The sequence below is a fragment of the Sus scrofa genome, chromosome 17, assembly GCF_000003025.6.
Source record: "Sus scrofa isolate TJ Tabasco breed Duroc chromosome 17, Sscrofa11.1, whole genome shotgun sequence".
Classification (NCBI taxonomy): Eukaryota; Metazoa; Chordata; class Mammalia; order Artiodactyla; family Suidae; genus Sus; species Sus scrofa.
This window is the reverse complement of record NC_010459.5, coordinates 57,639,448-57,660,987: the sequence shown is the minus strand read 5'-3', so window position 1 is coordinate 57,660,987 and position 21,540 is coordinate 57,639,448. Positions and strand designations below refer to the sequence as shown.

Sequence of the window (21,540 nt, the reverse complement as noted above, 5' to 3'; positions counted from 1 at the left end):
AGGAGGCTGCGGCTCCGGGGACAGCGGCTCTGTCTGGCTTTGAGTCCTGGGTCACTGGTGCGTGACCTCATGCAAGTGCCTGAGGCGTCCAAGCGCTCTGGGCGCCAGTTTCCTAGCTTGGGCTCCAGTGACAAAATGCCATTGCCTGAGCAGCTGAAACATCAGACATTTGCTTGCCACCGTTTCGGAGGCTGGGAGTGGAGATCAAGTCTGTTCTGTTCTCTCTCCGGCTTGCAGACGCTGCTCCTTGCTCGCTGTGTTCTCACATGGCCCGGAGATAGGGGCTCTGGTCTCTTGCTCTTCTCAGAAGGGTGCCAGTCCCATCATGGGGCTCCCCCTTCGTGACCTCGTCTAGACCCGATCACCTCCCAAAGACCCCCACCGCCTAGTACCAGCATGTTGGAGGTTGGGTTCAACCCATGGGTTTGGGGGCACGGGCCATAGTTCATAGCCGTTTCCCTCTAATAAGAGGTGGGATTCAGGGCAGCTGCTCAGGGCAGCTGGGATTACGTGAGATGATGGCAGTGACTGCTCCTGGGACTGCCTTTGAAGCCCAGTCTGGCTGCAGGTCTTCTAGGTCCTTCTGTGGACCTGGTGATGGCCTGATGTCCTGACTAGTCCTCACTGGGGATGTCTGTAAGTTCCTCCCCAAGTCCACCTTGGGTCCTCACATTTAAGTCTGTGCATTTTCCTAAGCAGCTTCATATTTGAAAAATCATGCTTATTTATTCAACACCCATTTTAGATTTTGCCGAGGCCCCGGGGATTTTTTAAAACGTGAGATGCTGCATTTGCCTCTTGGTGGGGGCCAGCTGAAGGCAGTGGGTCAGATAGAAGTTGAGCAGAGAGAACATTACCCTTGAGGAGTTCACACTGTGGCACAGTGAGTTGAGGATCCGATGTTGTCTCTGAGGTGGCAGGGGTTTGATCCCAGGCCTGGCACAGTGAGTTAAGGGTCTGGCATTGCATAGGTCACAGCTGCAGCTCCGATTTGATCCCTGGCCTAGGAACTTCATATGCTGTGAGTATGGCTGAAAAAGAAAAAAAGAAAAAAGAGAGAGAGAGAGAAAATTACCCTCGAGATCCTCTAAGAAGGTGCTGTGTTGGAGATAGACACACTCTGTCTCTGTATGTCAAGTCCCTACTGATATACGTGGCATGGCATGACATGACGTGACATGTCTCTGCGTGTCACGTCTCCCAGCATTGAGGTGGGGCCTACCTCTTCTGGGGTTCATAGCATGAAACTGGGCTTAAGTGTGGTGCCATATGGTACCGAAATACTTGCTGTTACTAGCAGCGCCCTCATGAACAGGAGGTGATGCAAGACATATGCCCCCAAAGGCTGCACCGTGCTTCTGCAGAGAGGAATCATGTCTCCTTTAGGACTTGTTCTAAGTCTCAGTGCCCTTGCCTCACAGTGGCTTTAAGCATTAAAACCTGTCATTGTCTCCTACAACAGCAAGTCTTCAGAGAAGTGATTCCAAGTTTGGGGTGGCAGCTCAGGTTTATATATCATCCAGGGATCCATGAGCCTTCCACCTTGCCTTCACTATCCTCAAAGTCCTTATGCCTTTTACCTCATGGTTCCAAGGTGGCTGCTGCAGCCCTAGCCATCACATACAATCTCATGCAATCTCACGTTCAAGGCAAGAGAAAGAGGAAGGGTCCAAAGAGCTCTCCTTGCTTGCCTGTCTCCTGGCTTCCTAGGAGTTCCTAGAAGAGTTCTTTGTAACTCCCTTGGCCCAACCTGGTTTATAAGGTCAGATCTAGCTGCAAAGAAGGATGGAAGGTAGGAAAGTGGCTTCTGACCCACACGGGAGGAGGGTAAAAGTGGGGAAGGAACACGCATTGGAAGTGTCACTGGGTAGCCACGTTCAAATGCTCTAAGTTGTTTCTCTCACCCTCTTTGTTGTTGATGTCTATGTGGTGTATAGTTAGATTTACACGAGTTGTTTGGCTCCACTATGCACAGATAAACAGGGGCCCCAAGTGAGTTTCCAGAGTCTCCAAATAGTAGTGTGTTGCAGTGCACATATGCACAAGGGAGGTTGTGTGTTGGCATCCATTCAGCCAGACCCTCTGCAGCCCTTGGAGAGACTTTAGCTTTGCTTTAAAGTCAAACCTGTGAGTAGGTACACCTCTAGCCCTGACTTTGAAGACTTCACGAGATTCCAGCCAATAGCCAGTTGTTCACTGAGAACAATCTTTATCATCCTCTCCTTGACAAGTGTCAAAAGTTCTTGAAAAGGACCCAAGAAAAGTCAGCATCACTGTCCCTGGAAGGAAGCTGAGGCCAGGCTGTGTCTGGGTCTGAGTTCTGCTCTTGGGACAGGTGCCCCTGTTTTCCTCTGGGAAGAGGATGAACAGATGGAGATGCTCAAGGCATTTTAAGAATCTCTGTCATTGTTTGCTAGCCAGGGGTGGAGAGCTGCTTGGAGGGAAGACCTGCCCATCCTGGGAGAGCCTTGTTTGTACCTTGAAAGCCTGGAAGAGGGTTCTGGGCACATGGGTTGCTTCTGCTTGTTTCCAAGAGAGGCTGATAGGAGGGCCTGGTTGTATCCTCAGGCCCATTGGTTGGACAAGACGATCAGAGGACAAGGAGATAGAGGGTGTTTTCAGGCATCGTTTGTGGGCGGAGTGTGTTTGGTGTGTGACAGAATTACATGAAACAGAATTCTTTGGTTGCAGGCAAATATATATTCAGACCAGTTTAAGGAAGTCAGTGCATCCCCAAGCCTTGAGAAAGCGACTAGAAGGTCCTTAGGCAATCCGGGGGTTATTCTTTCTGTGTTTCTCATCTCTTCCACCGAACAGGTTCCCTCTTAGCCCTCTGTCTCACTGGATTCCTCTGCTACCCTTCCTATGGGGAGAAAGGGGGCCGCCCACGGCAACTTGCAGTTGCGGCTCTCTGCTAGGCACATGCTTGCCTTAGCAGCTTCCCGAGCAGGTTAGAATGGCCACGGGCTGCTGTTCTAACCCGTGCGACACAAGAGGAAATCTGCTGGAGTAGAAACGAGTGGGAGGTGGTTCTGAAAAATACTTTGCTTCCTGATGAGCGACGGATGAACAAACGGGACACTCGTATCCTTTCTTACCTTGAATGTGCTTCTGTGAAGTTTGCATGAGATATCTGGAACTATGGCAGCCGTCTTGTGACCCTTAGGCGATAACGCCTCATGGTCAAAAGTCAGTATGCAGCCAATGGCAGAGCAAAAAGACAGAAGAAACCTGACGTCTTGATGACATGGTTGAGCTACTGCACCCACCTAAAACTCCTGAGGAGGGACTCTTAGGCAGCTTGAATTACATGTTCCCTCATGAATCAGTTGAGTCTAGAAGGTAGATGATGCTACATGAATAAGGTTCCTGGGCGTCGGCCTTTGGCTGCTTGTGGCTGGTTGGGGGGTCAGGGTGTGTGTATTATTTGATTACAGCTGTGTTCACCACGAGAATAACTTTAGTAGCTAACATCTGTCAAGGGCTTACTGTGTGCCACGCACCCTCTCTCCTCTTTACCTGCATTACTTGCTGTGTTTTCATTAACAGCCATTCCGGGTGGGGCTATTGTCAGCCTCCCTGTTTTAAAGACTGGAAAACTGAGCACAGAGAAGTAAGTTGCTGGCCCAGAGCACATGGCCAGGAAGCGTATTTGAATCTGGAAGTCCAGTTACTGAGCTCTCCCTCTTAAACTTGATCCAGAACTGGTCCTCAGGCTTGAAGGATGGATTGGGAGCAGGTTCTTAAACTGCGTTGCTCGTGGGAGGGTCCTAGGTCAGGGCAGTCGGATGCCACGTCAATATTTCTCACGTATATGCTTTTGGCGTAATATCCCCCGTCTTTGATTATCAGGACTTCAGAAACTCAGCTGTATTAAAACTGATAACGGTGTCAGTAGCTTTTCCCCAAAGAGCAAGTATGAAATTGATCGCACTTCTCACAATAGGCGTCATGATAGCAGATGCTTCTTGAGTCGAACTGGAGATGGATACCGCCGGCCAGTGCGGCCTGGCAGCAAAGCTGTTTACTGAAGTGCAGTGTGGGCGCAGGACAGGGCACACATCTAGAACAGTTAGGGATTTTCACAAGGTGGACGCAGACCAAGAAGAGAACGTGACCAGCTGCCCGAAGTCCCCCAGGAGCCCTCTCTCCAGGGCCACCGCTGACCTGTCTTCTAACGCCTGTCTTTTACGCTCATCGGTTTAAACCCATCCATTTAATTGCCGGCGTGGTCTCTGAAACCTCTGTCCTTCGTTTCTGTCGATTCGGGCAGGTGACCCCATTTAGAACCGTGGCACATGAACCGGAGACTCACTTTGGAAATCTCTGGGCATCTCCGCCCGTTACCTTCAACAGAGCATCTAAAACATAATCTTAAAACCATTCTCTTTTTTTTTTTTTTTTGTCTTTTTGCTATTTCTTGGGCCGCTCCCGTGGCATATGGAGGTTCCCAGGCTAGGGGTCCAATTGGAGCTGTAGCCACCGGCCTACGCCAGAGCCACAGCAACGCGAGATCCGAGCTGAGTCTGCAACCTACACCACAGCTCACGGCAACGCCGGATCATTAACCCACTGAGCAAGGGCAGGGATCGAACCCGCAACCTCATGGTTCCTAGTCAGATTCATTAACCACTGCGCCACGACGGGAACTCCAAAACCATTCTTTGGTTTGATCCCGGATTCTCCTTCACTTACTAGAAATGGGTTCAAGGGGCAACAACAGTTGTAAGGGTATTTTGATGGCGCAGCTTGGGAAGTTGAGTTCGGTTTGTTCAAACGTGAGCATGACGTGAGCGAGGGTCTTGAAGGAGGCTGGTTTCCACCAAACTCCCCCCGGCCCACTGCCCCTGGCGCGGCTTCTGAACATCCCTTTACTGTCCTGTTTGTAGAAATGGATGCTGACGCCTCTGCGACAAGTGCTTTCCTCAAGTACGGGGTTTTAGAGCAGACTCTTACTTTGAAAGGGAGATGGGAGCCCAGCATGAAGGAAACGCAGAACAATCTCTTTCTTAGCTGCACCTGCACTGCTCGGGCCTAATGAGTTTAGGGTGATGGAACCCAGACCCCAGGAAGGATTATAAATTCTCATTTGATTTGATTTGCTTCTAAAATACCTTAAACCAGCTGTGCCTGCCCAGCTGACCCAGGAGGCTCTGGCTGCTTTGGGGGAAGGTCTGGCAGGCACCCCCCTGGCCTGGGGAAGCAGGTCCAGGCTGCCTCGCTCTTCGCCCCACCCCTGGCCTCTCCTGGGCCTGCTCTGGTCTGGCCCGTGTCCTTGCCACCCCCAGGACTGTTAACCTCTCTGTCTTGAATTTGCACAATGGTCCTGTAACCGGGGCTTTTTAATGTCCCTGTTTTATAGAAGGCAAAGTGGAGTCTCCCAGAGAGGAGGGTTAACTTGTCCTTTTTTTTTTTTTTTTTTTTTTGGTCTTTTTAGGGCTGCACCCGCCACATATGGAGGTCCCCAGGCTAGGGGTCGAATCAGAGCTACAGCTACCGGCCTACGCCGCAGTCACAGCCATGCCAGATCCAAGCCCTGTCTGTGACCTACACCACAGCTCACAGCAACACCAGATCCTTAACCCACTGAGTGAGGCCAGAGAATGAACCCGTGCCCTCATGGATACTAGTTGGGTTCATAACCCACTGAGCCACAAGGGGAACTCAGGGTTAACTCGTCCTGAGTCACTGCTGATGGACCATTGGCAGAATCCCAACCCCCTACTGCTTCTTGGGCTGAGGGGGGCCGGGAGGGGATTTCTGCCCTCCTAAGGGAGCTTTGTGAGCAGAGTTCCCAAAGCTGGTTCCCTGAGACACTCAAGAACCTGCCATGTGCCAGGCAAGTCAATATTGTGGATGGAACAATGGAGAAAGACCAAAGAATCATTGCTGTCATCGTTGAGGACTTTCCCACGCGCCAGGGACTCCGCAGATGGTGTCTGGTCTGGGCGGTTCTCAAAGGGGACCCCAGACCTGCAGCATCAGCGTCTCCCGAGAACCTTTTAGAAATGCAAGTTCTTGGCCCACACCCCGGATCTCCGGGGAGTCGGCCCGCGGTCTGTGTTTTGACAGGCTCCCCAGTGATTCTGAGCATGCCGAAGCTTGAGGATCCCGGCCTGTTTTAATCCTACACCAACCCATTGAAGTCGGGGCCATTCTCATTATCCCCCCATCTGACAGAGGAGGACGAACTTGCCCAAGAGCCTGAGGGTCTCAGGGCCGGGACTCACCCCAGCCGAGCTCCACGTGGGAACCTCACGTGCTGTGCCCTCTAGGTCTCACTCTCTTGGAGTCCAACCTTGAAGAGAAGACCGTTAATAACAGGTCAACGGTCCCATCAATCAAACACTCGGAGCGGTTAAGTTCTCGGAAGGAACTGAGTGGGGTGAGCGCGGAGCGGGTGTTTAGGGAGCACGAGCAGCCCAGCTCAGCCCCAGGGAAGGGGTCTCGGTACCAGCGCCGGGTGGGGGGCGGGGGCTGGAGCAAATCCCTCCCCTGCCCCTGAGCTTGATGTGTGTGATGCCGCTTGATGTGTGTGATGCCGCCTGATGTCACTCGCCTAGTGACAAGCTCCCAGGTGGCCCTGGGACCCGAGTGGAAGTCGTCATTGTGTAGAATTCCAGTTCACTGGCACGTCCATCATCAGCAGGGGTAGAAGGATGGCGGCTTTCTGTGGCGCATCCCAATGAGGGTGAAATGGACCTCAGGTTACTCATCCCTTCCTTTGTTAGAGTGGGAAGAACTGAGGCCCCATGGGCTTGGGGTCCGTGTCCAGCAGACGAGAGCCCAGGTGGGGCCAAACCCGAGGTTTCCTGACTCTCGCGAGGCTCGTGTGTCTGTTAGCTCTGAGATCCCCAACTTGGCATGGCTGGCAGTTGGGGCTGAGCCATCCCCTATGGCCGGGGTGCTGTCCAGGGCATCGCAGCGTGTTTAGCAGCATCCCTGGCCTTCACTCACTAGACGCCAGCACCTCATGCTCCTAGTTGTGACAAACAAAAGAGTCCACTCATTGCCCAGAGTCCCCTGGGGGCAGGGGGCCAGACTCGCCGTTTGAGAATCACTAGTTGAGCTGAAAATAGCAACGCGCTTCCATTCTCTGCCCTCATTTTCAATTATTCAAGGATGGAGTAGGGCCCCAGAGATCCCTGGGGGCTGTGTCCCCCTCCCCCGGGAGATAGGGTACCCATGGGTAAGGGGTGTCTGCCTCGGTTCATGGCAGAAAGATCCATAGAAACTTGCAGCCCGTTTTTCTTTTCCGCTCTACCAGCGTCTGGGCTTTTCAGGCAAACAACTGGCTTCAGCCCTAGAGATAATTAAACCCATCTTTTCTCCCTCTCCCCACCCCATCCCCTAAACCCTTTGGTCCATTCAATTCACAATGATAACATTGTTCGAGCAACGGCACACATGTTGACACCGAAGTGTTTAATCTTGCGGTACAGTAATCTCCCCGCCCCACCCCCACCCCACATCTGCGCGGCTGCGGGGCCTGTGACAAAAAGCCTGGCCGCCCCGCGTCTCTGGGCGCGCCCCCCTGCATCTAACAAGGAGGCAGTGTCTCCGAAGACCCTCTTGGAGCGCCCGGCGCTGGGACTCCAGGTGGTCTCGTCGGCAGCCAAAAGCATTTGGTGGAAAGTTCGAGAGTTGAAGCAGCAGTTCAGGGAGACAGTGCTGCCTGTGTGCCCTCTGCCAGGCAGGGCCTCGCGTCCTGATGTGGGGGGACCGGGGTGGGATGATGGGGAGACAGGTTAATGTGACACCATCTTCAAGCTGTCGGCCTCCCTTCTGGGTGACGCTGGCATCGAGCAGGAGCAAAATTTACAGACCAGAGAAGGACCTGGGCGGGCCACAGCCTTCACTCTCTGCGTTGAGCTTTTAAGGAGATTAATGTCGTGAGCATGTCATGTGTGCTGGAAGCTGGGGGTAAACTTCAGAGATGTCTTTATTTAATAGTCTCCACGGCTAAGGGGCTGGCGGTGGTTCCTGGCGGGAGGGAGAGGGTATGGCCCAGTGGTGAGGTATTCAGACCAGCCACGTGGCTGCAGGCAAGCGACTTTACCTCTCTGAGCCTCAGTGTTCTCATCTGTAAAATGGACCGATGCACGTGCTTCGCTCTGAGCAGGGGTTTATAAGAAATCAAGGAGGTGAGGTATGTGTGACACACGGGATGTGGCTTCCAGGCCGGCGGGAGGGCTTTTATAATCACATCACTCGGATGGCTACTATCAAAACCAAACCGAACATCAGAAAATAACAAATGTTGGCGAGAGAATGTGGGGAAATTGGAATCCTCGGGTGCTGATGATGGGAATATAAGATGGCGTAGCCTCTGTGGAAAGCAGTATGAGAGTTCCTCAAAAAATTTAAACATACACGTACCATATGACTCAGGAATTCCACTTCTGGGCTCATGTCCGAAAGGATTGCAAGCAGGGTTTCAAAGAGAGATTTGCACACCCGTATTCTTAGCTGCGTTATTCATAATAGCCAAAAGGTGGAAGCAACCCGAGTGTCTGCTGACAGGTGACGGCATAAACAATCGGTAGTGTAACCTCAGGCTGGAATATTATTCAGCCTTGAAAATGAAACCAGTGCCGACACACACTACAACATAGATGGACCCCGGAGACCTTCCGCACAGTGAAATAAGCCAGCCACAAAAGGATAAATACTGTACGATTCCACTTATGCAAGCGACGTACAACAGTCACATTCTTGGAGACAGAAGGTAGAATGGCAGGTGTCAGGGGCTGGGGTGGGTGCCAAGTGGGGAGTTGTGTCTAGGGCCAGGGTTTCAGCTTTGCAAGATGAAAAGAGTTTCGGATATTGGTTGCTCAGCAGTGCGAATGGACTTAACATCACTGAACTGAATGGTTGAGAGGGTAACTTCTATGTTGTGTGTATTTTATCACAGTTAAAAGTGAACATTTAGGGTGTTCCCATTGTGGCTCAGTGGGTTAAGAACCTGACTTGTACCTCTGAGGATGCAGGTTCCATCCCTGGCCTCACTCAGTGGGTTAAGGATTAGGAGTTGCTGCAAGCTACAGCGTGGGTCACAGATGCTGCTCAGATCCCATGTTGCCATGGCAGTGGCGCAGGCCGGCAGCTGCAGCTTCCATTTGACCCCCAGCCTGGGAACTTCCATGTGCCGCAGGGGCGGCCCTAAAAAGACCAAAAAAAAAAAAAAAAAAAAGGTAAACATTTAAAAATAGTTACCTAGCTCAGGTTAGGTAAGTGACAGCTTTGATCAGCTTCTGTCCTACGACAGGACAACAGAGGGCTCTCTCACCCATCGCGGGCAGTCGGGGGATACTTGTAGGATGACGTCCGTGCGGACGAGGAGACACTGAAATATTTTCTTGGCAGCATCTATCATTTTAGACTTTTATGCGCTGTTCCTTTTCTCTGCGTTTAGGGAGGTCCCTCCCTTCTCTAAGAGCAGCACCGTGTATCAACGCTCATGTTAGTGAGAGACCATCTCCTGGTTAGAGTGGTTGGTGTGTCTGTTCAGTTTGCTAGAACTCCCAATTTATGGCATGCCTCTGGCAGCTTTTTCAAGCTCCTTAATCTCGCCATGTAAATCTTTGAATGAATGAGGAGCCATCATCGAGTTTCATGTCTCTGAAGCTGCAGGGCTGTAAATCGCCTGGTGACAGCAGCCTTGGTAACATCAGCTCCAGTGAGTTCTGGCGTGTGCCAGAACCTTCTGGATGAATTGTATCCCCAGCAGGACAGGAAGGAAGGAGCCTGGGCTGAACGTTTCAGCCTGAAATCGGGATGGGGGATTCTGAGCCACGGGACCCTAAGCAGTCAAGAATCTGAAAGCTTGTTCTAGTTTCTGGCTGCTTCGAGCACTTTGGTTGGTTCTTTCGGTTCTCAGAGCCTCATTCTCATGAAAGGGGTTGGAGGGTTTGTCCCCAGCCCATAACGGGGGCTCCATGGTCCAGGCTGAGCTCAGGAAAGCTGGACTCTGCGTGGGGAGCAGACTTTTCAGTCTGGGCTTGCAGTTTTTGCTTGGAAAGTGTCCCTTTGCCTAGAAAATATTTCGTCCCCTCTCATAGTGGCATCTTTGGGGACAGTGAAAGGACCACATCATTTGGAATGATGAGGTTTTCTGGAAACCTTAAAGTTTTGGAAGGAGCTGCTGGGTGATAGCAGCTCCTCCTGGGCCTGGCCAGGGCGGCAGCTCGAGGAGGGCACATGGACAGCTTGGTGAGGGCGACAGTCGCCCTCCCCCATGCAACCGTCTCTCCTCTGCAGCTGTCCATGGTCTTGCTCTGAAGAGTCCTTCCCACCTGACTGTCCCCACCCTTTACTACTTCCTGGGGCCCCTGAGCAGCTGATGACCAAACCCAGCGCAGGGCCTTCCTGTCCCTGTTACCTGAATCTGGCCACTGTCTGGCCGCCTCTTGCCTGTCCCTGGCCTTGCTTCTTCTCCTGCACTCAGTTCTCCCGGCGGTCAGTGGGCGTGTCCTCTATCTCGCACGCAGCCACACCATGGCCCCGGCTCTGCTCCTCTTGCTCGTTGCGTATGTGCATTTTTCCCCACGAAACTTCATCCAGATGCACAACTCACCAGCCCCTAACTGGACATTCTCGCCAGCATTCCAGAGGTCTCTCTTACCAACTGTCCAGTGAAATATCCCCTTGAATTTTCTGCAGGTCACCTTGGGCTTAGGCGTCTGCACCCACTGGTGCATTCCTCCTGCGGCTCCCCCCAGGGAGTTCTCCCCCCGGGCTGGTGGCATTCTTGCCCAGTAGGCATTCCAAGCTGGCAGCCCTTCTCAATTTCCCTCCCTCCCAGTGCTGGCCTGTGACCCATCTTCTGACTTCCGTCCACCCCCACTTCTTCAAAGTGTTTGCCCAGTAGAATTGTGTTCACCCAAAAGCCAGAGTGTTCATTGTAGCTCACTTTGTAATTGTGCCAAACTGGAAACAACCCACATGCCCATAGAAAGACCAACTGTGGGCTCTTGATACAGTGGGGCCAATACAGCAATGGACATGAAAGAATTGCCACTGCACGCAGCCACGGGGCTGGGTGGGAACACGAGTGAAGGAGGCAGAGGCAGAGGGGACGCGCCAGGCAGGCAGAGGGGGCCTGTGTGTGGAGTGTTCGGATGGCAGTCACCTTTGGGATGAGCGAGGGGCTGGTGTTCGGGAGAGGGCCCTGCCGGGGTGTCTTTGGTGCTCGTAGTAAACCTGCTGTGTCCTGCTCTGCGGATGTTTGTGTGAAGACAGTTCATCCAGCGTCACGGACACTCAGGGTCTCTGTGCTTTACTGCACGGATGTTAATCAAGACAGTAGCGACTGAAAGACCAGAAAGGGATGACACCGAGAGTAAAACATTGACTCCAATGGAGGAACGGAGCCCTACTAAGTGTCACTCTGCGCTGGGTCCTGGAGGTGCGTGATCGAGAGACCGTCATTGCTGTGTCCCCAGAGCTCAGGCGAGGGGTCCTCTCATACTTGGCAACTCTCCAGGTCAGAAGAAAGCAGCTTTCTCAGCCGACGGCCACCCGGAGACACCCACAGTTACCTGGGCGAGTTTCCCGCCCGTCCATTTCTGGGTGTCCAAGCAACGGGGCCCGGCTGTATTGCTCAGACCTGCCTCGGTGGCACGGGTTAGCAACCTGCCTCTCATTCGCGAAAGGGCACGTGTCTGAAGGGTTTCTGCATCACTCACAAACTAGAAGAACTCAAACTCCACACCTGAGGACGGATGGGGACCACCAGACCAGGGCATCGAACCTGGAAGGCGCCCCTCTCCATTCGGAGCTCTGCCCTCCCCGCCTGTGGTCTGCTTTCTCATTGACCGGCTTTCTTGGCACAGCAGTGGCCAGTGGCTGCCCAGCGTGCTGCACTATATCCCTAGGGTCCAAGGCAGAGAAAACCTTCAGCGCTCTTTCCCCCGCGGTGCCAGTGAAGAGAAAAGAGGTCCTGTGTTTGGCCCGGCTTGGGGCTTGTTCCCTCCCATCCTCCACCTCTGGGGAAGGGGTCACGGGACAAGACGGAGGCTCCCTTGGGACCATTTGGCCCGACAGGAAGAGCCATGCTGAGACTCTCCAAGAGGGCATGCAGGTGGCACCTACTGGTGACATCCCAGTGAGGTCTGTCCCAACACAAAATGACCCCCTAGGGAGCGGGAGAAATACTCTATCTTCTGAATACCTTTTCTCATGGGTGTAAGAGTTTATTGTATTCATTTGTCTTTTTGTATTGCTCTGTATGCACTTAAGCATGTGTATATGGGGGTGTGTTACTCCTAATTTTTAGGGTGTTAAATACAGTTCTTTAAAGCATAGCTCTGAATGCCTCCCCTTAGGCACCCTTTAAATGCCTGCTGCCCTTCACACGTCTACACAGCGAGCTGCATTTGACTATTGTAATCCACTTATGCAGAGGATGCTGACTTAGTGAGAGGCACACCGGTCCATTTGGTGGGACTACATGGGAGGGGACCTCAGATGCTGAAAGGAGGTGAGAGTGTGTGGGTGACGTCAGGGATCAGAGGCCTTGCCTGACATGTCAGAGGGTCCTGAGGGGACACGCAGGTGAGTGACCTCTACCTTTTACTGACCCTTGTAGCCCAGAATGTCCCCTCCCAGGGCCAGCCTTAGGGTTCTTGTTTCAGGCTTCCATAAAAGAAGGACACTAGAGTTGGCACTGGGGACAGTCATGGGGCTGGTTGCTGTGAGGATGGTGTTGCCAGAATCTCTTTTCTTTGGACTTATCTTTTGGCCTCAGGTCTTTGGGCCTTTTAGTCTTTTGGGGATGAAAGTCTCTGTTCATGCCTGTGAGTCCTCTCTGTCCGAGGTGTTCTAGAATATGAGGGGGGGCGGTTCCCGAGGTGGCTCAGGGGAAACGAATCCGACTAGGATCCATGAGGCTGCGGGTTCGGTTCCTGGCCTCGCTCAGTGGGTTAAGGATCCGGCGTTACTGTGAGCAGTGGTATAGGTCACAGATGCGGCTCAGATCCAGTGTTGCTGTGGCTGTGGTGTAGGCCGGCAGCTGTAGCTCCGATTAGACCCCAGCCTGGGAACTTCCATATTCCACGGGCATGGCCCTAAAAAGACAAAAGACCAATAATAATAATAATACAGGGTGATAGGAGAAAAAGTGGGATTCCTGGGCTCTGGGCTTCCTTAAGTATCTTTTCTTAGTGGGCTCAGGGAAATATCAACTCTACACATTTATTTTAAAACTCAAGTCTTGGGGAGTTCCCGTTGTGGTTTAGCAGGGTAAGGACCCGACTAGTATCCATGAGGAAGCGGGATTGATCTCTGGCCTCACTTAGTGGGTTAAGGATCTGGCATTTCTGTGAGCTATGGTGTAGGTCGCAGATAGGGCTCAGATCTGGTGTTGCTGTGGCTGGAGTGTAGGCTGGCAGCTGCAGCTTCAATTCGACCCCTAGCCTGGGAACTTCCATAGGCTGCAGGTGTGGCCCTAAAAAGAAAAAAAAAAAAAAAACAACCAAAAAACCTCAAGTCTTGGGTCCTCAGTGATGGTAATTTAAACAATAAGCTGTAAAGGGGTAATTTCCCCCTGTACGTGCATGCTTCTATCAGCCTTAACGGTGACGGTTAAACAGTCTTGATCCCTGAGACTGAAACGGTGTAGATTCCACACTGCGGTGGTTTCCATATGATATGAAATCCTTGGGGAGTTCCCTAGTGGCACAGTGGGTAAGGAGCCAGCATTTTCACTTCGGTGGCCCATCTGGCTGCTATGGTACAGGTTCAGTCCCTGCCCCGGGAACTTGTGTATGCCTCAGGCATAGCCAAAAACAAACAGATAAAATAGAATCCTCAGGGAGATGAGATTTGGGATTTAGTTTGAGCTTGGAACTAGTCACTGTTCTTTTTTCTTTTTCTTTTTTTTTCCTTTTTAGGGCCGTACCTGCGGCATACGGAGGTTCCCAGGCTAGGGGTTGAATTAGAACTGCAGCTGCTGGCCTATACCACAGCCACAGCAACTCAGGATCCAAGCCATGTCTGCGACCTACACCACAGCTCATGGCAATGCCGGATCCTTATCCCACCGAGCGAGGCCAGGGATCGAACCCGAAACCTCATGGATCCTAGTTGGGTTCGTTGACCACTGAACCACAAAGGGAACTCCCTCTTTTTTCTTTTTTAAATGTTCTTGCTTGATAAATCACAAGATTATGTGGGTTTTAGGAAGAACAGAATAGTGACATGGTTCATGCCTCTCATTGTCTTAAAATAATTAGGAAAGAAATTCACTCAGAAAGCCATCCGAAAGCATCTGCAAATGTTTGCAAGAAATTTAGTCGGACACTTTATCCGTTTATATTTTACTAAAAAAGAGAGAGAAACCGTATAACCCTGATATCTTTACTGTTTTAGCAGATAAGATACATTTTAGCTAACTCATTAAAAAAAGTTCTATATACACCTGCTGCAACAGACAATCTTCGAGATTTTCTTTCTTCCTTGCTTGGGACTTTAGTGATTATACCTGTGTTAATACCATGCTTATTCAAACATTTCTTTTCTGTTTGATCTATTGTTATTTCTTCCAATAAAGTTATCGTAACCGAACTATGTATATGCTCACATGCACGTATTACTTCTTTTGCACTGATGGTCATGCTTTTTTTGGTCTTTTCTTTTTTTATCTAGGGCCTTACCTGTGGCACATGGAGGTTCCCAGGCTAGGGGTTTAATCAGAGCTATAGCCTCCGGCCTATGCCATAGCCACAGCCATGCCAGATCCAAGCCATGTTTGGGACCTACACCACAGCTCACAGCAATGCCAGATCCTTAACCCACTGAGCAAGGCCAGGGATCCACCCCGCAACCTCATGGTTCCTGGTTGGATTCACTTCTGCTGTGCCACGATGGGAACTCCTGATGGTCACTCTTATAGCTCGTTGTTGGAGAGGCCCCGAAATAGCGACAGACACAAATACTTTCCATTTTCCGGGCGCTGTTGTCAGTGCCGCCTCCGGTGTTCTTCCCAGCAGTCTCTGAGAAAAGGCAAGTATACCCCTGGAGGAAGGGAACACCCGTGGAGGTTAAGTGACTTGGCCAAGACCGCAAGTGGCACAGCTGAGATTTGACCTCAGGCCCCTTGGCTCCAGGGAGAGTTGAGGTCAAGGGTGTGAGTTTCAGAGTTCCGCCGCTCACCTAACTTGTGACCTTGGGCCAGTGACCTGGCCTCCCCGAGCCTTGGCTTCCTCATCTGTGAAATGGGGCTTGGTGCTGGCTCATGAGGTTCCATCCCGGGGTGGCCAGCAGGGCTCAGCGCGGGACCCGTCACGGAGCACGCGCTCGGTCAGCCTGCGTATTTGCACTTCTGGTTCTCTAGCCCTCCTCATTTGTACTGGACGCCCACACCCCCGTTCTCTGCTCAGGCTGATGGCTGTTAGCCCGTGGGAGCTGTTGTGAGGCATGGTCTGGCCCCGCTCTGGGAGCAGGGGACTGAGGTTAGCGGGGGTCTTGCTGAGTCCCAGGCCTGGTGCTTGGGGCTCCCGTGCACCATGCAGAGCACCCCTCTTTGCCGAATGTCGAAGCACTGCACACCTCAGCACTTCTTCCTGGCCTTCGGGGTTTGGCTCTGCTGGGGGAGCAGAGCAGGTGGCTGCAGAGGAGACTGTCTCTGCACCTGTCAGCATGCGGGGAGGGGCGTTGGCCCGGGGACCCCTCCATGTTCCACTGCTCATGTCAAGTCCTGAAATGGGAATGTCTGAGGGGATTTTCAAGGGGTGGCCAGAATGAAGGGTGGGGGCGAGCTAAGCGTTCATGGGGGGCAAGGGAGCTGTAGGAAGGATGGAGGAGCCAAGCGTTGGCTGCTCCTGGCTGGAGGCCCAGCAAGATGACGACCATGGGATGTCCCTTCATCTGGTGCTGGATGGTCTTTGACCTTGGCCGGTGGGGGTGGAGGGGTGGCTGGGGCAGTGCTGGTGAGTTCAGTGGGGGTGCGGGGATTCTCTCCAGGAGTGGTGGCCTCACTGCGGCCTCACCCCCATCCCCTGGTCCCTTGTGGAAGAGCACTCGAGGAAGCCAGGGTCGTCCCCAGACTGTACCCGTGTCCTTCACAGGACAGGCTTGTCTCCCACCACTCCTCCTGGCTCACTCTTATAACACACCCAGGGGCAATGCTGAACACGCACAATTCCACCTCTGGGGGTGCCCACCCACCCAAACACGGGTGCCCAGGTGTTCAAGCAGCACTGCCCCAGAGCCCCAAACTGGAACGTCCCCCAGTGCCCATGACCTGTAGAATGGACCCGTGGACTGTGGTGTGATCCAGCTGTGGGATGTCATGCAGCTGTGAGGAAGCAGGAACATCCATGGCACGTGGATGCATCACACAGACGCTGCCGAGTAAGAGAAGCCCGGCTCAGGGGATAGATGCTGGTCCAGTCTCTGTTCATAGTGTTCCAAAGCAAGCAAAACTAACTTCCGGTTTGAGAAGTGGGCGCTGGAGACGTCCTGTTTTGCTTTGCTTTGCTTTTGCTTTTTAGGGCTATACCCATGGCATATGGAGGTTCCCAGGCTAGGGGTTGAATCAGAGCTGCAGCTGCCAGCCTGCACCACAGCCACAGCAACACCAGATCCAAGCCCTGTCTGTGACCTACAGCTCGTGGCAACATCGGATCCTTAACCCACTGAGCAAGGCCAGGGATCGAACCTGCATCCTCATGGATACTAGTTGAATTCATTTCTGCTGCGCCACAATGGGGATTCCACTTCCTGTTTCTTGACCTGGGAGAAGGTTCCGCAGGTGGGTTCACCATGACAGCACACTGAGCTGCACACGTACAGTTGTGTACGTGCTATGAGTTTGTTGTCACGCGGTGAAAAAGTTCTGACGGCCAAGCAAAGGGACTCTCCTTGCCGAACTGTCAGCACAGCCACTGAAAGGCATGGCTAAGTCTTCTGGTTGGGTGGACCCGGGTTCGAGTCCCAGCTCTCCGCCATCTGGCCAGCAGCCCCTCCACACCTTTTGGGCGTCAGGTGCACCTCCTACCACTGTGGCACTGTGCTCTCCTCCTCGGGGGACGGGAAGGTTGGATAAGCTGAAGGGTGGCTGAGGACTGGCCCAGGGCATTTCCATAGTGACCGAGGGCCCCTCACCCTGGGGTCCCCTCCCGAGGCCCGCCCCTCACAGAAGGTGCCAGAGTAGACTTCCCTCCATAGATCAGTGTGGGGACCAGTGGCATTCCCGCCATCACTCTTTGCCATCCGTGGATGGGGCAGGAGTGTCCCGTGTGGGTACAAAGCTGGGCGGGTGTGAGGAGGATGGCACCGTCCAGTGGGACGGGTTTCTGGAGAGTCCCCTCCCTTGAGGACTTCACCCGTCTCTTCTGTCCCGTGAGGAGAAGCCTGATGAATGGAGGCTTCCCCAGCTCCCCTGGCCTCAGCCCAATACTTTTAGGAACTATGATTAAAGTTTCAAACAGATTTGGGTTTCACAAAGGTCTTTGGGCCGCCGTGCTCTGAACCTCCTTCCTCAAAGGCATTCCCGTCCTGCTTGCCCCCACCCTGGCCACCCTCACCCAGCAGGGGAGCTTTCAGGGCTCGGAGAGCTGAAGCAGGCTGCTCGCGTTCTCCTCTCTTCTGGCCAAGCCGGTTCCACCTTCTCTCCTTCTGTCTCTGGTTCCCCACCCCAGGCGGGAAGTGGAGACGGGGCCGTATCTCCCAGGAGGTGAAAGCTCTCTGCAGATGCTGCAAATAACCTTGACCGTTCTGCGTCTTTGAGGCACTTGACGTGTGCCTCCGTGGCGGCTCCACTTTGGTCCAAAGGATGCATGATGCTTGGGGTCTAAGAGGCAGAGTTCTTGGACTTATATCCATCTTGGCGCTTACCACCGATGAAATCTAGTACCACCGCTAGGATGAGGGAGAGGGGCTGAGTCCCTTTGACTTATTTTGTCTTTCCCGACACCCCCCCACCCCCACTGCCATTCACCTCTTTTTCTGCTTTTAGTCTAAGACTGCTTGTAAACCCTGGCTGCTATTGGAAACATCTGAGGTGCTTTAAAAAAGTACAGGTTTCTGGAGCCCTTCCCCTAAGGTACCGATTCATGTGGCTCTGAGAGGGCAGCGGGGCGCTGGAGCCCACTGTGGGCCGGTATTCCCGCCTCCAGCCTCAGTGACTTCCCTTTGGCAGCTTGAAATCTGCCACGATGGAAACTGGCAAACACTACAGATCGGGTCCCAGAGAGCAAGTTACTAAACATTTACCTGCCCACTCTGGGCTGTGGCATCATTATCTTCTCTTTTTTTCCCCTTCCTCCCTCCGTCCTTCTGCCACACCTGTGGCATATGGCAGTTCCTAGGCTAGGGGTTGAATTGGAGCTGCAGCTGCAGGTCTACACCACAGCCACAGCAAATGCTGGATCTGAGCCACATCTGCAGCCTACACTTCAGCTTGTGGCAACGCCAGATCCTTAACCCGCTGAGGAGGCCTGGGACTGAACCCACATCCTCATGGATGCCAGTCGGGTTCTTAATCCACCGAGCCACAACGGGAACTCCAGTATCTGTATTTTTTCAAAGCTTCCCTGGTGAATCTCACACGCGGCCAGGGCTGAGCACCAGGGGCCTGCGGTTCCCTGTGATGGGCACGGGAAGGTTTATGTTTACCAGTGTAGCTCAGTAATCTAGTCCTACCAGAGGTTAACCTGTTATGTGAGTTAGATCCTGTAACGCTCCCAGCCGTCCGTGAGGGAGGATAACGATGCCCATGTTCAGATTGCCTTGGTCAGCGCCCCACTCGCCCCAACAGGTCGCCGCAGAGTCGTTGCTCTTGTCCACGTGACCACAGGTCTGAGCCTGTGACCCACTGGTCTGCAGCCGGGAGGGTGCAGCCCAGCCCTGATGCACCGTCAGTGCCCATGTGTGTTTTCTTCCCTTTCCAGTGGAGCACGACAAAGAGTTCTTCCACCCGCGCTACCACCACCGGGAGTTCCGGTTTGATCTGTCCAAGATCCCGGAAGGGGAAGCCGTGACTGCTGCTGAATTCCGCATCTACAAGGACTACATCCGGGAGCACTTCAATAATGAGACCTTCCGCATCAGCGTGTACCAGGTGCTGCAGGAGCACTTGGGCAGGTGGGTGCTGTCGCCGGTGTCTGGGAGGGGTCCTGAGCTTCTCCAGCTGCAGAGGAGGTGGAGGCCAGAGGATACGGCCCGACAGGGGCAGGGGCAGACACGGCTGCCTCCCCCAGGGAGCACCAGCCTTGTGCCAGGCCCTGTGTCTTGTTGAAAGATATGTCTTAAAATGGTCATGGGATTTCCCGTCGTGGCTCAGTGGAAACAAATCTGATGAGCATCCATGAGGACGCAGGTTCAATTCCTGGCCTCCCTCAGTGGGTTAAGGATCCGGCGTTGCCATGAGCTGTGGTGTAGGTTGCAGATATGCCTCAGATCCCATGTTGCTGTGGCTGTGGTGTAGGCCTGAAGCTGTAGCTCCGATTTGACCCCTAGCCTGGGAACCTCCATGTGCCACAGTGCAGCCCTAAAAAGAAAAAAAAAAAGTCACGGTCAGCAGATGGAGTGAGGTGTAGGGGACGGCCAGGTGGGCCTGGGGTTCCGTGGCCTCATGTGGGTGCAGTGGTGCATGCGTTTAGGGGATGAGGAAGAGGAAGGACCGTTTCTGACCGTCTCCCTCGCTCCCGTTCATTGCCAAAGCCCAGCACAGGATGTCAGGCCACCAACGAAAGTGGCCACATTTATAATAAAATGTTAGAGGATAAAAATCCCCAAACCAAAGATAAACAGGCAGAAGACTCTTAGCCTTCCAAGACTCTTAAGGTCAGGAACCAAAAGCTTGTGTTGAAAGACTTGAATTTCTTGAGCCCCTTTAGTTTCAAAGCCCTCTGAGAGGTCAGAGGCTTAGCGAGTGAGCCGGAGCATCGAACAAGGACCCTCTGTGGTCCCCAGTGGATGTGACTAAGGGGGATGTCAGGGCTGGGGGACTTTCACCACCCCCTGCCACTCCTCCTCATTAAACGGAAGAAAGGTGGTGTGAACGCTCCCTTATGCTGGGCGTCTACCATCTTCGGCTGGAAAGGGGACTGTTGGCGTATCTGGGGACATAGGAACTCAGCGCCCCATTTGGCGGACACGGTCCTTTGGGGATCATCTTAAATACTAAGAAAACCAAGTTTTCTTGAGTGTTTCTAGTGTTTTGCATTCGTTAATTGCCTCTGCCCTGGGTTTCTTGAGTTTTCTCAAATCAGCAAAAATATTTGTGTTTAAAAATGTCCACAGATGATGTCTCGTCGTCTAGTCTCTCTGCAACCACTTCGGTCACGAAAGCTGCCCATCTTGACAGTACACCCTGGCAGTAAACCAGCATGGTCCTTCTGTGTCACTTCCCAGGGGCATCCTTGTCTTTTAATCCCCACTCAATTCCATCGTGGGGCTTGTGCTGTAAGGAGTTTAACCTGTGTCCTGTGTGCCCACGCGGTGGAGGGCTCTCAGTTTTTCCAGTTTAAGACGATGTGAAGGTGTGGAGGGGGGCAGATAACATGGGATACAGTCCTAGAGACAGAATTGTGGGGTCAGTTGTGGGATGCTCACATCGGTAACTCTGATAGGAGGTTCTGTCAGTTTATAGCCCCGCAGCCACACAGGAGGCCTGTTTTCCCACGTGCACAGGCTCTTTCTTATCAGACTGTGTTGATTTTGGTCTGTCTGGTGGGTGACAAATGGCAACTCAGTGAGGATTAAATTTGCATTTTAGAGTCCCCGATTGAATGCCCTGCCCTGCACTGCTCCCCTGGAGAGAGGGTGGCAGACCCTCCTGGAGGGGTGGTACCTTTCTGGAATGGGAGTGTGGCTCAGGGGAGGTGGCTGACAGCCTTGGCCATCACCTCGGAATCTTTTTTTTTTTTTTTTCAAATAAACAATTTTTGTTTTTTCTATTATAGTTGGTTTACAGTGTTCTGTCAATTTTCTACTGTACAGCAAAGTGACCCACTCTCTCTGACACACGCTACAGCAAAGTGACCCACTCTCTCTGACACGCGCACGTACACACACACATACAGACACGTACATACATATGCTTTTTCTCACATTATCCTCCATCATGTTCCATCGCAAGTGTTAGATATAGTTCCCTGTGCTACATAGCAGGATCTCATCCACTCCAAATGCAATAGTTTGCATCTATGAACCCCAGACTCCCAGTCCATCCCACTCCCTCCCCCTCCTCCTTGGCAACCACAAGTCTGTTCTCCAGGCCTATGAGTTTCTTTTCTGTGGAAAGGTTCATTTGTGCTGTAATTAGTTTCCAGATATAAGTGACATCACATGGTATTTGTCTTTCTCTTTCTGACTTACTTCACTTAGTATGAGAGTCTCTAGTTCCATCCATGTTGCTGCAAATGGCATTATTTTGTTCCTTTTTATGGCTGAGTAGTATTCCGTTGTGTATATATACCACATTGTCTTAATCCATTCATCTGTTGATGGCCATTTAGGTTGTTGCCGTGTCTTGGCTATTGTGAACAGTGCTACAGTGAACATGCAGGTGCGTGTGTCTTTTTCAAGGAAAGT

General features: G+C 52.6%; 1 protein-coding gene across 5 annotated transcripts in view; it reads left to right on the top strand.

The window, feature by feature from the left end:
• The window catches only part of BMP7 (bone morphogenetic protein 7), a 108,747-nt gene that overhangs the window by 15,529 nt on the left and 71,678 nt on the right, over positions 1-21,540 (top strand). For all 5 annotated transcript variants that reach the window (XM_021077320.1, XM_021077319.1, XM_005673045.3 and 2 more), the window contains exon 2: positions 18,894-19,086. In XM_021077320.1, the coding sequence (XP_020932979.1) occupies positions 18,894-19,086 (193 nt within the window). The remainder of the gene's footprint in view (positions 1-18,893; positions 19,087-21,540) is intronic.